This window comes from Erpetoichthys calabaricus, chromosome 11 (assembly GCF_900747795.2).
Source record: "Erpetoichthys calabaricus chromosome 11, fErpCal1.3, whole genome shotgun sequence".
NCBI lineage: Eukaryota > Metazoa > Chordata > Cladistia > Polypteriformes > Polypteridae > Erpetoichthys > Erpetoichthys calabaricus.
In genome coordinates, this window is record NC_041404.2 from 31271704 (window position 1) to 31287798 (window position 16095).

At 42.1% G+C, this 16095-nt stretch overlaps 1 protein-coding gene across 3 annotated transcripts in view; it reads right to left on the reverse strand.

Annotated features, from left to right (window-relative positions):
* htr4 (5-hydroxytryptamine receptor 4) overlaps nucleotides 1-16095 on the reverse strand; it is a 465874-nt gene that overhangs the window by 284040 nt on the left and 165739 nt on the right. For all 3 annotated transcript variants that reach the window (XM_028812904.2, XM_051933843.1, XM_051933844.1), the window contains exon 3: nucleotides 13244-13325. In XM_028812904.2, coding sequence (XP_028668737.2) covers nucleotides 13244-13269 — 26 coding nt within the window. In that variant the 5' untranslated portion in view covers nucleotides 13270-13325. The remainder of the gene's footprint in view (nucleotides 1-13243; nucleotides 13326-16095) is intronic.

The window sequence follows — 16095 nt, forward strand, 5'->3', positions numbered from 1 at the left end:
TCTGTTAATCCAATAAACTTAATGTCACTGCTGAAATACTACTGTTTCCATAAGACATGTCATTTATTAAAAATAAGTTGCTACTTTGAAAGCTCAGCCAATGATAAAAAGCCAAAGAATTAGGAGGGGATCCCAAACTTTTTCATATGACTGTATATATAAACGTCACACATGCACTTCAGATAGTCACCTTCTCAACTCATCAAAGGTGAGCATGACCACCCCGGGACACCAGAGGGTGAGACTGCTAAGCACTTTGTTTCCTTTTCCACTCATACCCCAGAGAAAGCACCCTGGGAGGGCAACTAACTCTGTCCCTTCCAGTCCAGGAGCTATAAAAAGAGGGCTCTCCCAGAAGGTTTGGACTTATTTGAAAGATGACCCACCTATGGGAAGATAGTTTGATGACAAGCCTGACAAACCTAAACAGGAAATGTTACTGTATAACAGCCGACGGCTTTACTGGTTTCTGTTCTACTTGGCACCATCATGTGTTTGTTATTTTATTCATGTATCAATGAAGTAAACAGGATGGCCCAGTTGGCACCCCAACATTTCTTCTGAAGTCTTCTGGTTACTAGCGGTCAACAACTCCATTCAGATAATAACATAAATACATTAGATACATTTATTTGTTCATTTATTATACATTGGTTTAACTGAAGCAGTTTGGATTAGGGATCTTAGAATTCAAGGAATTTCATAAACATTTTATGTAAAGAATCAGAACGGTGGAAATGTTTACATAATGTGAGCAGCTGAAAATAGGCAGATTTAATGTTCGCCTAATTTTTGGCAAATTTGGTCATGTGGATTGCATTGTGCTTCTAGAGCATCTGCTTGCATGACACAAAGGCGCCACAATTCATTTGACGTTTTATGCTTATGTAGGTGGCTGGTGCTTAAAAGTTTGGCACTTAGGTTTCTACTTTTTCTTGTTTATGTGCTCGCACTTTCTTTCATGCTAGGACAGACACAAACTAGGTTATATGGCAGTTTTCCACATGCAGTTGATTCTGTCTGCTTGTTTTTAGCCATTTCAATTCAATGTGTGAAAAGAGTAATACAGTAAAAAATGAACTTAAATGGTGGATGGGATGAACTTTATTCAGCTAGATAAAAACCTATTTACGTAACAGAGTGCTGTTGGCCGGGTGAAGGACAGGACTGAAAAGAAATGTTGGGGTGCCAATCAGGCCACCCCGTTTGCTTTCAAGACAAAAAAAGAATTGAAAACAGTAGATATGTGATAGCACAAGGGTTAATAAAGCAAATTTTAGTCATTGGGTTCAAAATGATAGGCTCTGGAGAGTGGCCCAGTCACAGAGTCAGAGCTCCGTAATTTGGTTAACTCATCTACTGAATAAGATGTCACATTTCTGGAGCACCTAATTTTTATAGTCCCAAAAGGGCATGGTCAATTGTGTTTAGTGAGTGTCTTCTCCGAGCTGTGGGTGGTAAGAGGGATATGAAAGTAAGCGATCGCACTCTCTGGTGTCCCTTAGCGGTAGTGCTTACCTCAAACAAGCCCAGAAGGTGAACCTCAGATGTGCATGTGTGACTAGAGAATCTGAGTTTTTTAGCCCTGTTTATATTTACCATGTTAATCAGGCCGAGATGCAAAGTGTATGCGATGTCAGAAACCAAAATGCATTTATACTTGTGGCAGTCTTTCCAATCGGCATATTGATATTCTCCTAGTCCGTAGGTGGCAGTGTCTGGTCAGTGTTGCATACCTAACAATTTTACAGCAGAATAAGCAAATTTCTTACATGATTGTTCAGGAAAAGAGGGCTATGATCGAAGAAACTCTGCCTGTTGTTATTGATTTTAGGAGGCAAAAAAAAAGAAGAAAGTAGAGTATCCATATTTTTTGTTGTTTTCTTTCATACTCTTTTGATTGTCCAGTGCTATTTGCAATTTCCTTCCATGAATTTGTCATCATCTGATCATCCTTGTTGTCTCAGAGAGTGGAATTATACAGGTGCCTATACCATCCCACTTCTGCCACCAGTTGTCCTTGATATTCAGCATTTTGGATTAAGTCAGGAAAAATTCTGTGAATTCCTATTGTACTTATTATATTGTGTTCTGAATCTGAGAAACGTCTGACACTTCTTTTCTTAGTGTGAACACCCATACTATCCAGGCCAGCAGCTCAGCCACAAACACTATAGTGTTCTTTCCTCTGTACTTTATTCGCTTGTTGCTTGACTATAACCTCACTGCTGCTTCCTTGCAAGTGCTATGCAAGGTGCCACTAGCAGAGCGATTGTATTTATCATTATTATTAATTTCCTATCATGATGGAAATGGAGTGCACGAAATGTGTGGAAAACTAAAAATGAAGAGTATCAAAGCATGTTTTACCTGGGTTTGTAAGAGTTTGCTTTGTTATTATACTTGATTTGATTCAGTTGTGCGAATTTGGTTTACATAATTGACCTGCAATATGACAAGGAAGCTATGCTGAAATTTAGTTTTATACTTCAAGTACATTGTGATGACTGGGCATAAGGTTAGAAGGGAGTGGGGCTTAGGTGATCACAGTTTTTAATTTCCTAACGGTTTCCAGACTCATATCAGCTAAATGTTTAAACGTTGTTTTATTTACAGCCATATTTTGGATATACAGTTGGTCATCTAATTTTACTGTCTCATTTTTGTTTCATCATTGTTTAAATATTTTTGTGATTACTGTACCATTACTCTAAGTCCAGGGTCCCCGCCTCCTTTTATTAAGTTATGAATGTATGCATGTGAATTATATAAAACATTGCTTTGTTCTCAAAAGACAAAATGCAATGGTATTGCAATTGTCTGGTCATCCTAGAGAAACCTAAACCTTGTTACTAGCCTGGAGACGCCAATTAACGTTTGCATATTTTTAAAGCGCCAAGATCAATATTCATAAAATTGTTTTGACAGTTCCTTTATCAGATATTTGCCAGGAAGAAATCAACTAAAAGGTCAATGCTTGCCTTCAATAAAGGCTGATCTAATGATAGTTTTCAACTGCAGACCCAACACTCAGGCAAAAGGTCAGCAGACATCTAGGCTCCATTTAAGAAGAGTACAAGAGATGAAAAAATGAAACACCAAATGAATATAAGTGAGAAGCAGAGCTTCCCTACAAAGTGATGTGTACATGGCTTAGAGTGGGGAATGGAGAACTGAAAAAGAGCCAAATGTATTTAAAAAATATGAGTCCACCTCCTCCATGTTCACACCTTCTGTATTATCCTTTGATTTTTCCATCCTTCTTAAGTCCATCACATGTGTTCTCTTGCTTCTTTTTTGCAACCCATTTCAGTTGCCACTTCTTTACAGTCCTTCTAAATGAACCTTTTCCACCTTTGCCCTCACTGTTTCATTCCCTCCCTTATTTTCCTAAACACCTACATGAAGAATCATATCTAACTGGCTATAATCCTAATATTATCCATCACTGGTTACCTTTCCAACCATACAGCAATATGGGCATGTAGGCCTCCTTATATAGTAGCATGCTGGCTTTTGTAGAGCCTTTCCTCTTCCTTACAACCTACAACCTTTATACTATAAAAAAAAAACCTTATTTGCTTTTCTAACCCTGTTTGTAATTTACTGGACTATCCTACCATTGTTATTTTTAAGACATTTCACGTAAACCTTCATGGATATTTTGGGTTCTCTGAATGGTTTTTAATACAAGAGGAACCAAATCTAACATTTATTTCCAGGTTTAGAGTGATTTTGAAAAAATACATCACATCTAACCCTGAAGCCAATATTATTGTTTATATTGTATACAGCCATAGTGGGCACCTTCTGTTTCTCATGGTCAGGGTGTCACTATATAAAGACATCCAGCACTTACTGGTTACCCAAAATTATGGATAAAAACAAATCAATTCATTGGTGTGTGCTTAACTTTTCAAATACGTCTTACGGGTTAAGAACTTAATGCTTCAAAATAATGACTATGAATTCTGATTACTGTCATGAGTTTAGTTAAAGATAGAAATGACTTTTGTGTACTGAATTTTTGCTTAGTGACAACTTTTCATCTTCAGGTCCCTCCGTTAAAAACAAAGCCAGCCTTATTTGTTTTTTTTTTGAAATGCACAGTAGACCCAAACCTTGCTGCACATTCAAGTTTCCTTGGTGTCTTGGTTGCCTGTTTAGTTTTGATCTCCTGGTTTTGGCCCTTTCCTTGCTGCAACATTGTTTACTTAAACATCTACTGATCTTATTGATTCCCAGATTAATCTTTAGACTCTCCGTCTAATGTTTTTCAAGCCATAACACATATACAGTACATGTAAACAGGTGTAATGAATGCTGATCTTGTACATCACTTTGGAGCAACGCCTCTGTTATATATACATTACTAATATACTGAACTCCCTAAGCTGCAGTTACTGTCTACCTTGCAAAAACCCTGAAGGGCATGATGAAAAAGAATCAAATTTCTATAAATAAGGAAAAATAAGATTAAACATGGCGGCACGGTGGCGCAGTGGGTAGCGCTGCTGCCTCGCAGTTGGGAGACCTGGGGACCCGGGTTCGCTTCCCAGGCCCTCCCTGCGTGGAGTTTGCATGTTCTCCCCGTGTCTGCGTGGGTTTCCTCCAGGCGCTCTGGTTTCCTCCCACAGTCCAAAGACATGCCAGTTAGGTGGATTGGCGATTCTAAATTGGCCCTAGTGTGTGCTTGGTGTGTTTGTGTGTGTCCTGCGGTGGGTTGGCACCCTGCCTGGGATTGGTTCCTACCTTGTGCCCTGTGTTGGCTGGGATTAGCTCCAGCAGACCCCTGTGACCCTGTGTTCAGATTCAGCGGGTTGGAAAATGGATGGATGGAAGATTAAACATAATAATACTAATTTTAAACGAGCCAAATACATAAAAAATATAAAAACAGAAGCAAAAGTGATTTAAACTGGAGCAGAATGTGTCATAAAGGCATACAGTTCAGGGTAACAAATTTGCACCTATTGAGAATTTGCATGAAGAAGCACTGTTGTGAACTGATACTTGGTTTAGCCAGCTCTTTTATCATGGAATCACCATTTACAATTCAGATATTCACCGGTGGTCAACTACAACTTATGTAAAAATAAGCCAGTGTCAAAGGGCCTTTGTAGTCCAGAGGTAACCACCTTCAGCTATTACGGTGCAAATATGTGAAATGGGATGGATTGTGGTGCGCCTCCACAATAAAGCACTTGGCGTAGTAGGCAGGATTTGTCCTGTGGACAGGTCAGGTGTAGTGGTGGTGCTGTACAGAAGGTTGAGGCTGAGTTGAAGAGATAGACAGCTCAGCTGATTTTACCAGGAAGCACTCCGCTCAGAGTACAAATAGGTAGCCCCTACGTGAATGAGCATAGGAGTTCTGTTGCTCAGTGTAAAATGGAGCTAGCTTCTGGGGGCCTTTGTAATCCAGGTGTAAACACTTTCAGTTATCAGAATGCAAACATATGAACTGGGATGGATTGTGGCCTGACTCCATGACAAAACACGTGGTGTAGTAGGCAGGATATGCCCTGTGGATGGGTGGGGTGTAGTGGTGGTGCCTGCATCTGGCGGGGCCTTTGTAATCCAGATGTTGTGGGTTTGCTGCTAACCACTGGCAGTTACCACAGTGCAAATATGTGAAATGCGATGGATTTCGGTTCCATTCCACAACCAAACAGCAAAGATAGACTATGACCTTTTTGAAACTGAATTAGACTGAGAGGGCTTGATAATTTGTGGGTGACTGATGTGATCCACGTTCCTTTGTTGGTTTCTGTTTAATTAACAACTATTTTCAACATAGCTTTTGTACTTTGCCCATTTTTATTCTGAGCTATGGCGGTGCCACCTGTAACAGAGGCTGGTCTCACAATATTCATCACAAATGGTGAGCACTAAAGGAATACTGGCACTGAGCTACCTCATGTTGCTGCTTGTTAGAATTATTCTTCTAAAGCTCTTTTGGACTGTAATAGCAAGTTCAATTTTAGTACTCATTAAAAATGTTAAAATAACACAAACTTGGAAAAAAAAACACACACAAATGTTGCCAAGTGGTTTTTAACCTTAGATAATGTGGCAGCTAAGACTTATGGCTGAGAGCTGAGGAGGTTCAGTCAGCAGGGCAAGATCAATACTGATACTGTTAGCAACAGCTGGGCTCGACAGAGGGAACAGGTGTTCAGCAATTCACCGTGTCCCAGTAGTGTGTTTTACAGCAAAGTGACAAGTCAAGGATCAAAGGAAAATTGCATCGCTTATGTGGTCGATTTCATCAGAATCAATAGGCTTTTCCTTTTCCTTCATAATCAATGCGACCATTATAATTTGCATGCCTAATTCAATAATTATTCTCAGCTGTACCGATGCCACTTTCTATTCAGCTGAATTGGGCAGGCACATTTCATCTCTAGCACTCTTTTCAAATGTTCCTCTCCCCAGGAGCTCAGAGAATTGAATGGACCACATACTGGCATCGTTCTTTTTCTTTTTCATTTTGCTTTCCTTCTCTTTCGTCAAGTTTAAATTTGATTTCTTCTAATTGTACCTTTCCATTATGACAGCTGTTTCACGTATATTTTTACCCAGTAGAACTGTTGCCATTGCCAGAGATAGCTTTTTGAATTTTTCGGCAAATCTCTTGCCAGTCTATGGATGTCAGAATTATAATAAAAAAGGAAATTAGCTAAATATGTTAAACTATCTCCCATTACTTCCACTTGTAGTCCTGCTTACAAACACAGCCATGTCGGAATACTTTAGAAACTAAAGACAAGCCAAAAACATGAACGTGAAAAAGAATATTGCAATATGTTGCATACTGGATTTTTGAAGGCTTGTGTGTTTCGTGCATATAATGTTGGTTATTGTCTGGACTGCCCATTTCAACACTTATTACCGATAATGTTCATCTGTATTTAGAAAATGCTAAGGTCTCTCTGTCTGTCTGTCACAAGATTACTCGCAAAATAATGGGGCTACAATCTTGATCTTGGTCTTAATGGAAAGGTTATGTCCCAATACAGTGGCGTGCAAAAGTATTCAGTCCCCTTGAAAGTCATCATAATTTTCTGCATGACAAAAGATTTGTACAGTCAATAATAATGAACAAGTAAGCCCGCAATTCACTAGCGAATCGGAAATCCAAGAATGGCAATCAGTTTCTGTTCTGTCCGATATCTGGATGGATGACATATCATGGAGGGTGGGTGCGTCTGGGGAAATGTCATTTAATTACATACTCATAACTGTAGTAAAGCGGTCTCGTTTTGTGGAGACGTGATTCCGTTGCCTTTGCTGACACCGACTGCTGGCAGAGTGGAGCACAGCAAGTTCATCCCTGCGCCCTGCATCCATATCCGGTTTACGCCATGTAGATTAGACGTCTGGGGATTCCGTACTGTAATACTGTAATGTGATTCACATATTCACATATCGTTTTTGTTTTCTCTGTGGCGGACTCATTGCAGTGCGGCAGTGCGCGTGCGCCTCGATGCGCCCAGCGCCCTGCGTCCATATCTGGTTTACAACCTTTTTTGTTTTCTCTGTGGCGGGCTCGTTGCAGTGCGGCAGTGTGCGTGCGCCTCGATGCGCCCAGCGCCCTGCGTCCATATCCGGTTTACAACTTTCGGTTAGTAATATGGATGTGACATACTGTACTGCTTAGGTTTGGCAATGAAGAATACATTCCATGTCAGTGATTCACGAAGTGCGTTGACAGGAGTCCAACACAAAATTTGCTCATCTCTTATATATCAACTTTCACGAAATTTTGTATTTACATTATTTTTGATGTAACCTTAAGTAAAGGCTTCATGGAGTTTCAAGAATTTCATCGAGGAGCCAACACAATGAAAACCATGCGTTACTCCAAAACAGCTGAGTGGATGTTCATGAAATTTTGCATGTGTATTACTGTTAACTCAACTTAACATAACAGAGTTTATGGAACTTCAATAGTTTCATTAAGAATATGAATGAACAATACAAAAACTAGTAGCTTTGTTCAGCTTATCTGAAGCTGCAATTATCTGAAATTATCTGATTATTAAACAATGCCATTAAGTTTATTAATGTGTGATTAAACATTTATTGGTGATCACAGTAAACCAGGACATACAAAGAGGCAGCCCTCATAATTCCAACCCGGCAATTATGGAATCCAATTACACAAAAAGAACGAATTGTCAACTCCAGAGAGTGGGCAAATTGAGAAAGAGGTGGTGCAGATGATGTATGGGATACTTGCATTTCAGCCATCAATGACATAAGGCTGAATATTAAAAAACACATAAATATTTATCTTTGTACCTTATCCCATTATACAAATACACCAAGGCAAAGTTAACAATAATCACAATGTTATCATTATTAGAACAATTATTTAATGACTCATTCTGTCTGTTGATGGCTGTTAAGTTTTCTTTGGCTCACTCTCTTCATTATTGCAATCTGTTCTCACAGCAGCATTTCCCACCTGGGAAGCCACGAGCGGAGGATCAGGCTGAGCAGATGACCTCCTCTGAAGGAGCAGTTGTGGTGGTGCCTGCAGCTGACAGTTCTAGAGTTTGTTTGGCCTCTTTTCTTATTTTTGTTGCATTATGGCACTCATGGTACTGCATTCTGATTTTTGGCTAACGGCACTTAACGGACTGAACTTTTCTATTCTATAAGGCATTATTATTACACTGAATGGGCCAATCACCTGATGTATTGGAGGCTGTTTTATATAAAAGCATTTTGAAAAATATAGCAGGTTGTCTGAATGTTGTTTAGAACAAGGGATTAGTCTTCCAGTTTATGAAAGATAAATATGTATTTCAGAATAAAAGAGCATCAAAAAGTTAAAAACAATTAGATTTTGATTGAGCTAGAGGGCAAAATAAAGAAAGACCTCAAAGAAGTTAAAGGAGGCAACTGAGAGGGCCAAGGATTGAACAAGGTAATGAAATTGTTCACCTGCAATTCTGCACCAATTCAGTGCCCTGCTTTGATTGCTGAATATTGTAGTGGCACTCTGGAGCTGTCCTTGAGCCCAAACACCAACACTGGAGTCCAAAGTAACAATGAAAAGGGGTTTTATTATCAAAAGACGTAATAAACAACACAAGGGAATAACAAAGTTCAAAAAACCAGAAAAACAACAGACTCCTCTGAGCTAAAAAGTAGTAACTTCTGTTTATTCTGTTGTTTGTGTTCTCCCTGCTTACTATCTAGCAATATGGCTCTTGTTCTTCCCCTACGCTGCTACACCCTTGTGACCAGCTGCCCTCTGATTCACATTTTTGGGGTTCCAGGTGACATTATCAACACCTCCTGGTGGCAGCAGGAATGTCTACAAGCTTCCCTTACCACAGGGGTATACTGGAGTGGACCGGATTGTCTATCATTCCCAGTCCCTGTGAGTCTACAACCCATCAACCCCTAGTGGCCCAGAGAACCTCAAACACTACAATAGACCATACTACATCTGTGGTTTTAAGTAACCCAATATTGTGATGGTAGTGTCCTCTGATAGCCAATAAGAGTATTGCTACTCAGGTTAACTTTCCAGTGCATAATTTATATTTGTGCCTATACTGTGGTATACATTTATGTAGAAAAAAAATATATATAGTGAAGGCAAGGGGGCACCAGAAAGCCCCAAAACACAAACATGAATGTTTAATAAACGAATACCTAATATACACAAGCAAAAAAAAAAAAAAGCAGAAGTCTCTGCTTCCTCTCTCTTACCACTACTATCTTCCAGTTGAGTGTTACCTTCTTTCCTCCCAGCTCCAACTTGCCTGGACAAAGCAGTGCAGTCCCTTTTATTAAGGCACCAGGGCTTCGCCTGTTGGAAGCATTTCCAGGTCAAATGGAATTCCCAAATAGTAGGAAGTGTATTCAGCACCCTTTTGTGGCACCCCCGGACCCCAGCTACGTTATTGGACTACAATTCCCGGTCTTCCCTGCTGGTGTCTGAATGGGTACTGATATCCAGGGCTGCTGCCATTTAACATCTTTGGGGATAAAACTGCTCCCAGAGACAGTCTTCTCCTGTCCTTCCCTTCTATCCCAGCCAGAAAAGGTACTGTAGGTATCACCAGTCTGGACGCCTGTCCATCCACTTGGGGCTTCTCTTCTGGGCAAAGGAACTTCCTCTCTCCTGGTTTGGGATGCCTGTCTATCCACATAGAGCCTCCCATTTGGGTAAGGAACCTTTCTCTCTCTCAGTAGGGATGCTTGTTCATCCATTTGGGGCTTCCCATCCGAGTAAGGATTCTTCCCCTCTCTTAGCAGCCGGGATGCCCGTCTGTTCCGTATGATAGTTACAATATATATAACTATATATATATATATATAACTATATATATATATATATATATATATATATATATATATATATATATATATGCCTCAACGACGAATCCGCAGCCCTGTCACACAATGTGTCCTGCCTCAAAAACAAGTTTGCAGCCCCACCGTGCAATGCGTCCATCGGCCATAGAAAACTCACTGCTTCAATGACGAGTTCACAGCCACCCCCGTAAGGTGCCCGCAATGGCCGATCCATGGGGTACTTTAATTTGGTCAATGACCTGGCACACTTTCTCTTTGTCCCCTTTCCTCTAGGATGATCTGATCCCAGTCGCAGATCCACAGCCATGGGACCAGCCTGACAAGGAGGATTATCAGTGACTGAAGTGAAGGAGGGAGTCAAGGCAGAATGACTAATGAAGTCACTGCTTGTTTGCTGTGCCTGTGTGTCGTGGAGTGGTAGCTCCCAATTCAATAAATATGCTTGCTGTTCCTGTTTGAAGTTGATTAATAAAGTTGGTCATTCTAAAGCCTGAGACTGAGCCTCATCTTTCAGGAGCAAGACAGTGACTCACGCATCAGTATTATATATATATATATATATATATATATATATATATAGTGGCAGGAGGCTGGGGGCCTCCTTTATACGTCCCCCGGGCCATGAGGGGGCAACCACCCTGGATAATGAGGGGACCACAGGGACAGAACAAGGGACCCCTCATAAAAATAATTTTGTGAGCAGCCCAGCACTGTGGATCACCACACACATGTGCCGCAATATCGCGGCACGCACACGCACCATGGTGGATTGGCAACTCATCCAGGGACCGCCACCAGTTCATGGAAGCGTTTTCTCTGACCTGATGGGGAGAAGGAAGACCAGGCGAAGCACAAGAAGCAGCAAACTCCCTGACACTTGCCGTCATGTTGGATTCCCGGGTTGGCTTGGCATCTCGGATGGCCACACAGAGGGAGGGCCCTCCAGAAGACGGCTTCCAGGAGGTAAGTCCATGTCACAGAAGGAGACGGCCAAAGGGGGTCAGTCATGCGGGACCCTGTTTATGCTTTACAGGGAAGGACATCCTGGATCCGCGTCAGTGGCCGAGACGGGCCAATCCAGGGAACGACACCGTGGTGGCGGTGCCGGAAAACACAGGGGAGGAGAAGCCGCTGCATGTCAGGCGGATGCTGCAGTTGAAAAGCTCGCAGGAGACTCGCCACCCCATAGGGTCGCGGAGGAAGGAGATGGCGGAGGATCAGAAGTCCCTCCCCGAGGCTGGCAAGGGATTGGATGGGGTGTGTTGTGTTCCTGCCAATGACTGGTTGGAGATGGGACCAACGAAATTCCGTCCCGAGCCAGGGGAGGACCCGACGGAGCCGGGAAGATGGCTTCACGGGGCACAGCCGGCATGTAGGACCGAACAAAAGGTAAGTCCACCACCAGCTGATGTTCTGTTTTTGCTTGCAGCTTGGCGCAAGCTGGAGGATTGCCTTCAGACTGCAGAGTTGTTCTTCCAGGTGTTACATAACCTCTGAAACTGGATAGTCAAGCTGGAGGGGGAGGCAATTGCGCTACGGAAGATGCTGTGACAGTGGACTAAGCGGAGCGGCACTGGAATTTCCAGCTGGAAGGTCGTGGCAGTGCAGTTAGGTAATATCTGTGCCGTAAAGAGAAATGGAGACGCGTGTGAAAGGGTCTCAGTATCGTTCAGTTCCGGTGACTGAGTAGCCGCATCTCCGATAGTGAATGTGACGCTGAGCACTAATCGCGTGGTGGGAGTAAAGCCAAGATGCCGGGTGATGAGTGCCGTGGGTCTAAACACCTTACTCCCAGAGCCAGCGCCGGTCTCATGCCGCTCCACAGGGGCACAGATGGCAAGGGGTCTCTTCCTTTCCCATAGGGAGACTCAAACCGTCAGGGCGCCCCAGAAGAAAAGGAGGACCTGGAGGAGGAAAGCTGGCTCTTCCTACAGGAAGAGACGTGAGCCCGTGAGCTTAAGTATGGTGACGGGCTGCCCTCTCCGCCTGTTTTCCTGGACGAGCGCAAATCGGACATGCTTTGTGGGAGTCCTGCCCTCGTGGGACGGGCCGCTGCGCCCTACGGGTCTCCGCTGATGGAGGGGCAGTGTGGCAGGAGGCACCAGACCCAGCCGGGACTCCTGGAAGGACCGGGAGGCAGTTTGTACGTCCCCCAGGCCACGAGGGGGCAACCGCCCTGGATAATGAGGGGACCACGGGGACGGAGCAAGGAGGCTCAAATCCACTGGGACCCGTGGCTGCCACCAGGGGATGCCCCGAGCATCATGGAGCCCGGGAGACCTGCACTTCCGCCACACCTGGGAAGGTGGAGGAAGGACCTTCCAGGGACACCCAGAGTGCTTCCGGGTGCTCGTGCGGCACTTCTGCCACACCATTTACCAAGTTTATACTTTTTTTATCAAGGTAGCATTAAATTGATTTAAACATACAACTAATTATTAGTGTTGCAAGTGGCTATTACTAATTTTTAATTTATTATTCACATTCTGTTTGACCACAAAACCCTATTTTCAGAATGATAAAGTATATAGTGTCTACATTATCTCCTGATTGTTTATGTCACCGTTCACAAAAATGTTCTCATCTTTAATATAACCTTGGACAAAGGCTCCAACCAAATATACAGCATGGTAACAACATTGAACTTATGCAATATGAGATCCTTTGATGAGAGAAATACATTCCGAAACTCCTGCTTCCTCATTTAAAAAATAAATCAATTAGCTTATATTGGAAAGAAACAAGAAAGCTCAACTGAAAGCAGCTGCAGCCCTTGTCTATCTCTTCTCCAGATGCAGTCCACAGCTGGATCCAGACTCATGGATATCCATAGCTGTTTGCTCACCAAAAAAGAAATGGTTTTGTTTTATGACACTCAGAGGAGATTGGTTTATTTCTAGCTTACCTCTCATTAATATCAGCTTCGTCCATCACAGGTGGTTGGCCCTGGGCTTACAGAATCAGGTACCCACAGACACAGAGACATCCTGTGGATCAAAAGCAAACAATAAAGTGTTAAAGATAACAGGGAGTTTGAGGCTGCATAGGCAACTAAGGGAATATGGAGATCAGAAGGGCATGCAAAACTAAAGTTCTCAAGATCCTGAATGACAGAAGGGCCCAAAACTGTCCTGTTTGCTCAGTTTTCAAGGCCCTTAATTTAATTCATTTCACTATAAAGTGCCTTTACCTTTAATAATTGCGCATGTTATTTGATCCTGATCTAAACTTTGTAATATACTGAACAATAGTGGTTGAGAAACGTGGAACCTGAATGCTAAAAACTACCAGAAAGTTAACAGCCACTCAAAGAATGATAGAAATATACACTAAAAGAGACAAAATGAGAAATGAATGGATCTGATTCAAGAGAAGTTTGCAGATGTAGAAACTGTAAAGAAGGTGACCACATAGCCAAACCAGAAGCCAGTTATAGAGACAGAAGATTGAAGATGAACATCAGATACTTTACAGTGGATTTGCATGTTCCCCCCATGTCTGCGTGGGTTTCCTCCGGGCGCTCCGGTTTCCTCCCACAGTCCAAAGACATGCAGGTTAGGTGCATTGGCGATCCTAAATTGTCCCAGCCTCACTGGATCACATGTTTTGGGCATGCACCAATTAAACATCATTTTGGACCAAAATTTTTAAGTGCCTTTCAAACTTTCTTGGTGTCACAATCCCTCCTAATCCACTAACAGCTGTTTGTGGTGTTCTTCCAGATGGATTTAAAGTGGAGAAGGACAAACAAACTGTGATTGCATTCACCACACTTTTGGCACGCAGACTTATTTTGCTAAACTGGAAGAATCCTAAAGCTCCTCTTTTAAGTCAGTGGGTGACCGATGTTTTATACTATTTGAAATTGGAAAAAATCAAATATACAGTTAGAGGTTCTGTACAGATTTTTTTTTAAAACCTGGCAGGATATAATCAATAAAATTTTAGAATAAGCTCTTAAAGCACAGAGGAAGCAATTATCTCCACATCTCTTATTCCTCTCCATTCATCTCTACTGGCCTATTAAACTCATCAATTTAGGTATGTCTACAAGCCTTAAGTTTTACTCTGTTGGCCATGCTCTCTCTCTCTCTCAGGGGTGGGGGTCGACTTGTTTTTGTTTTTTTTCAATCCTATTATTTGTAAAAATTGATTGATTTGTATGAATGATTACAATAAAATTAATTATAAAAAAAAAAAAATTGCCCCTAGTGTGTGCTTGGTGTGTATGTGTGTGCGTGTGTGTGTGTGTGTGTGTGTGTGCACCCTGCGGTGGGCTGGCGTCCTGCCCAGTGTTTGTTTCCTGCCTTGCACCCTGTGTTGGCTGGGATTGGCTCCAGCAGACCCCCATGACCCTGTAGTTAGGATACAGCGGGTTGGATAATGGATGGATGGACATTTCCACTGAAAGCCCAATGTGCTGTACATTAATAAAGAACACAGTATAGTTTGAAAAACAGCACTAAAAATAATAGTGAAACTGGAATAGAATAAAAAGTTAATATTTTAATATCTCCTTCTGAGCATTAATTGCTTAAATATATGTGTGTATATAAATATATGTAAATATACTATATATAGCTCTTTGCTACTTGTTACTTTGCTGCTTTTGTTGCTTCTCTTATGAAGAGCCCATCATTTTAGATGGGGCTTTCAGAGGTTTGTTTTTTCGCAAGCTCACAGCTGGACTTAGAGGGGTTAAAGGTTTACTTCAGTTCTAAATTCAGCTTCGTTTCTTGATGTAACTTTGATGAGCCCACTTGTAATGTAGGTACTTTCAGCATGCTGTTACTGAGCTGATGAGCAGTTCAGACAAACTGCAGAGTCAGAACCCCAACTGTGAGAGTAAACACTCCTTTATATCACAATGCTTTGCAGTCATTGTGATCCTATAATGTAAATGACTTTCAATTCTGTTTTTATATTACAAATAGCTAAAAGAAATGTATGAAAATTGCTAGGAAATTCAAAAAGTAACTGAAATGTTCATCCAATGTCATTTTTCAAGCTATTAGACAATGTTGACCTGGAGCTTATTCAAGAAGCATTGGGCTAAGGGAAGAAAACTACCCTAGATGGGATGTTAATCCACTGCTGGACACACACCGTCATATCAGGATAATTTAGATTCACCAATCAGCCTAACCAGCACATATAGCAGGAGGCAATCAACCACTGTGCCACCATGCTGCCCAAGTTCTGTATGATACAATAATGTAGGAGGTGGTAGTTTCAATAATTTGAACATCCATCCATCCATTTTCCAACCCGCTGGATCCGAACACAGGGTCACGGGGGTCTGCTGGAGCCAATCCCAGCCAACACAGGGCACTAGGCAGGAACCAATCCCGGGCCGGGTGCCAACCCACCGCAGGACACACACAAACACACCCACACACCAAGCACACACCAGGGCCAATTTAGAATTGCCAATCCACCTAACCTGCATGTCTTTGGACTGTGGGAGGAAACCAGAGCGCCTGGAGGAAACCCACGCAGACACGGGGAGAACATGCAAACTCCACGCAGGGAGGACCCGGGAAGCAAACCCGGGTCCCCAGGTCACCCAACTGCAAGGCAGCAGCGCTACCCACTGCGCCACTGTGCTGCCTAATTTGAACATTTTGCAGATAATTTTTGACTTACACAGTCTTACACTGACATTTCAAAAACATATTTTAATAATTAAACAGTTTTTGAAATCGTAAATACTTGACAGTATTAGATAAAAGTATTTTGGCATGTTGAAGTGAATGC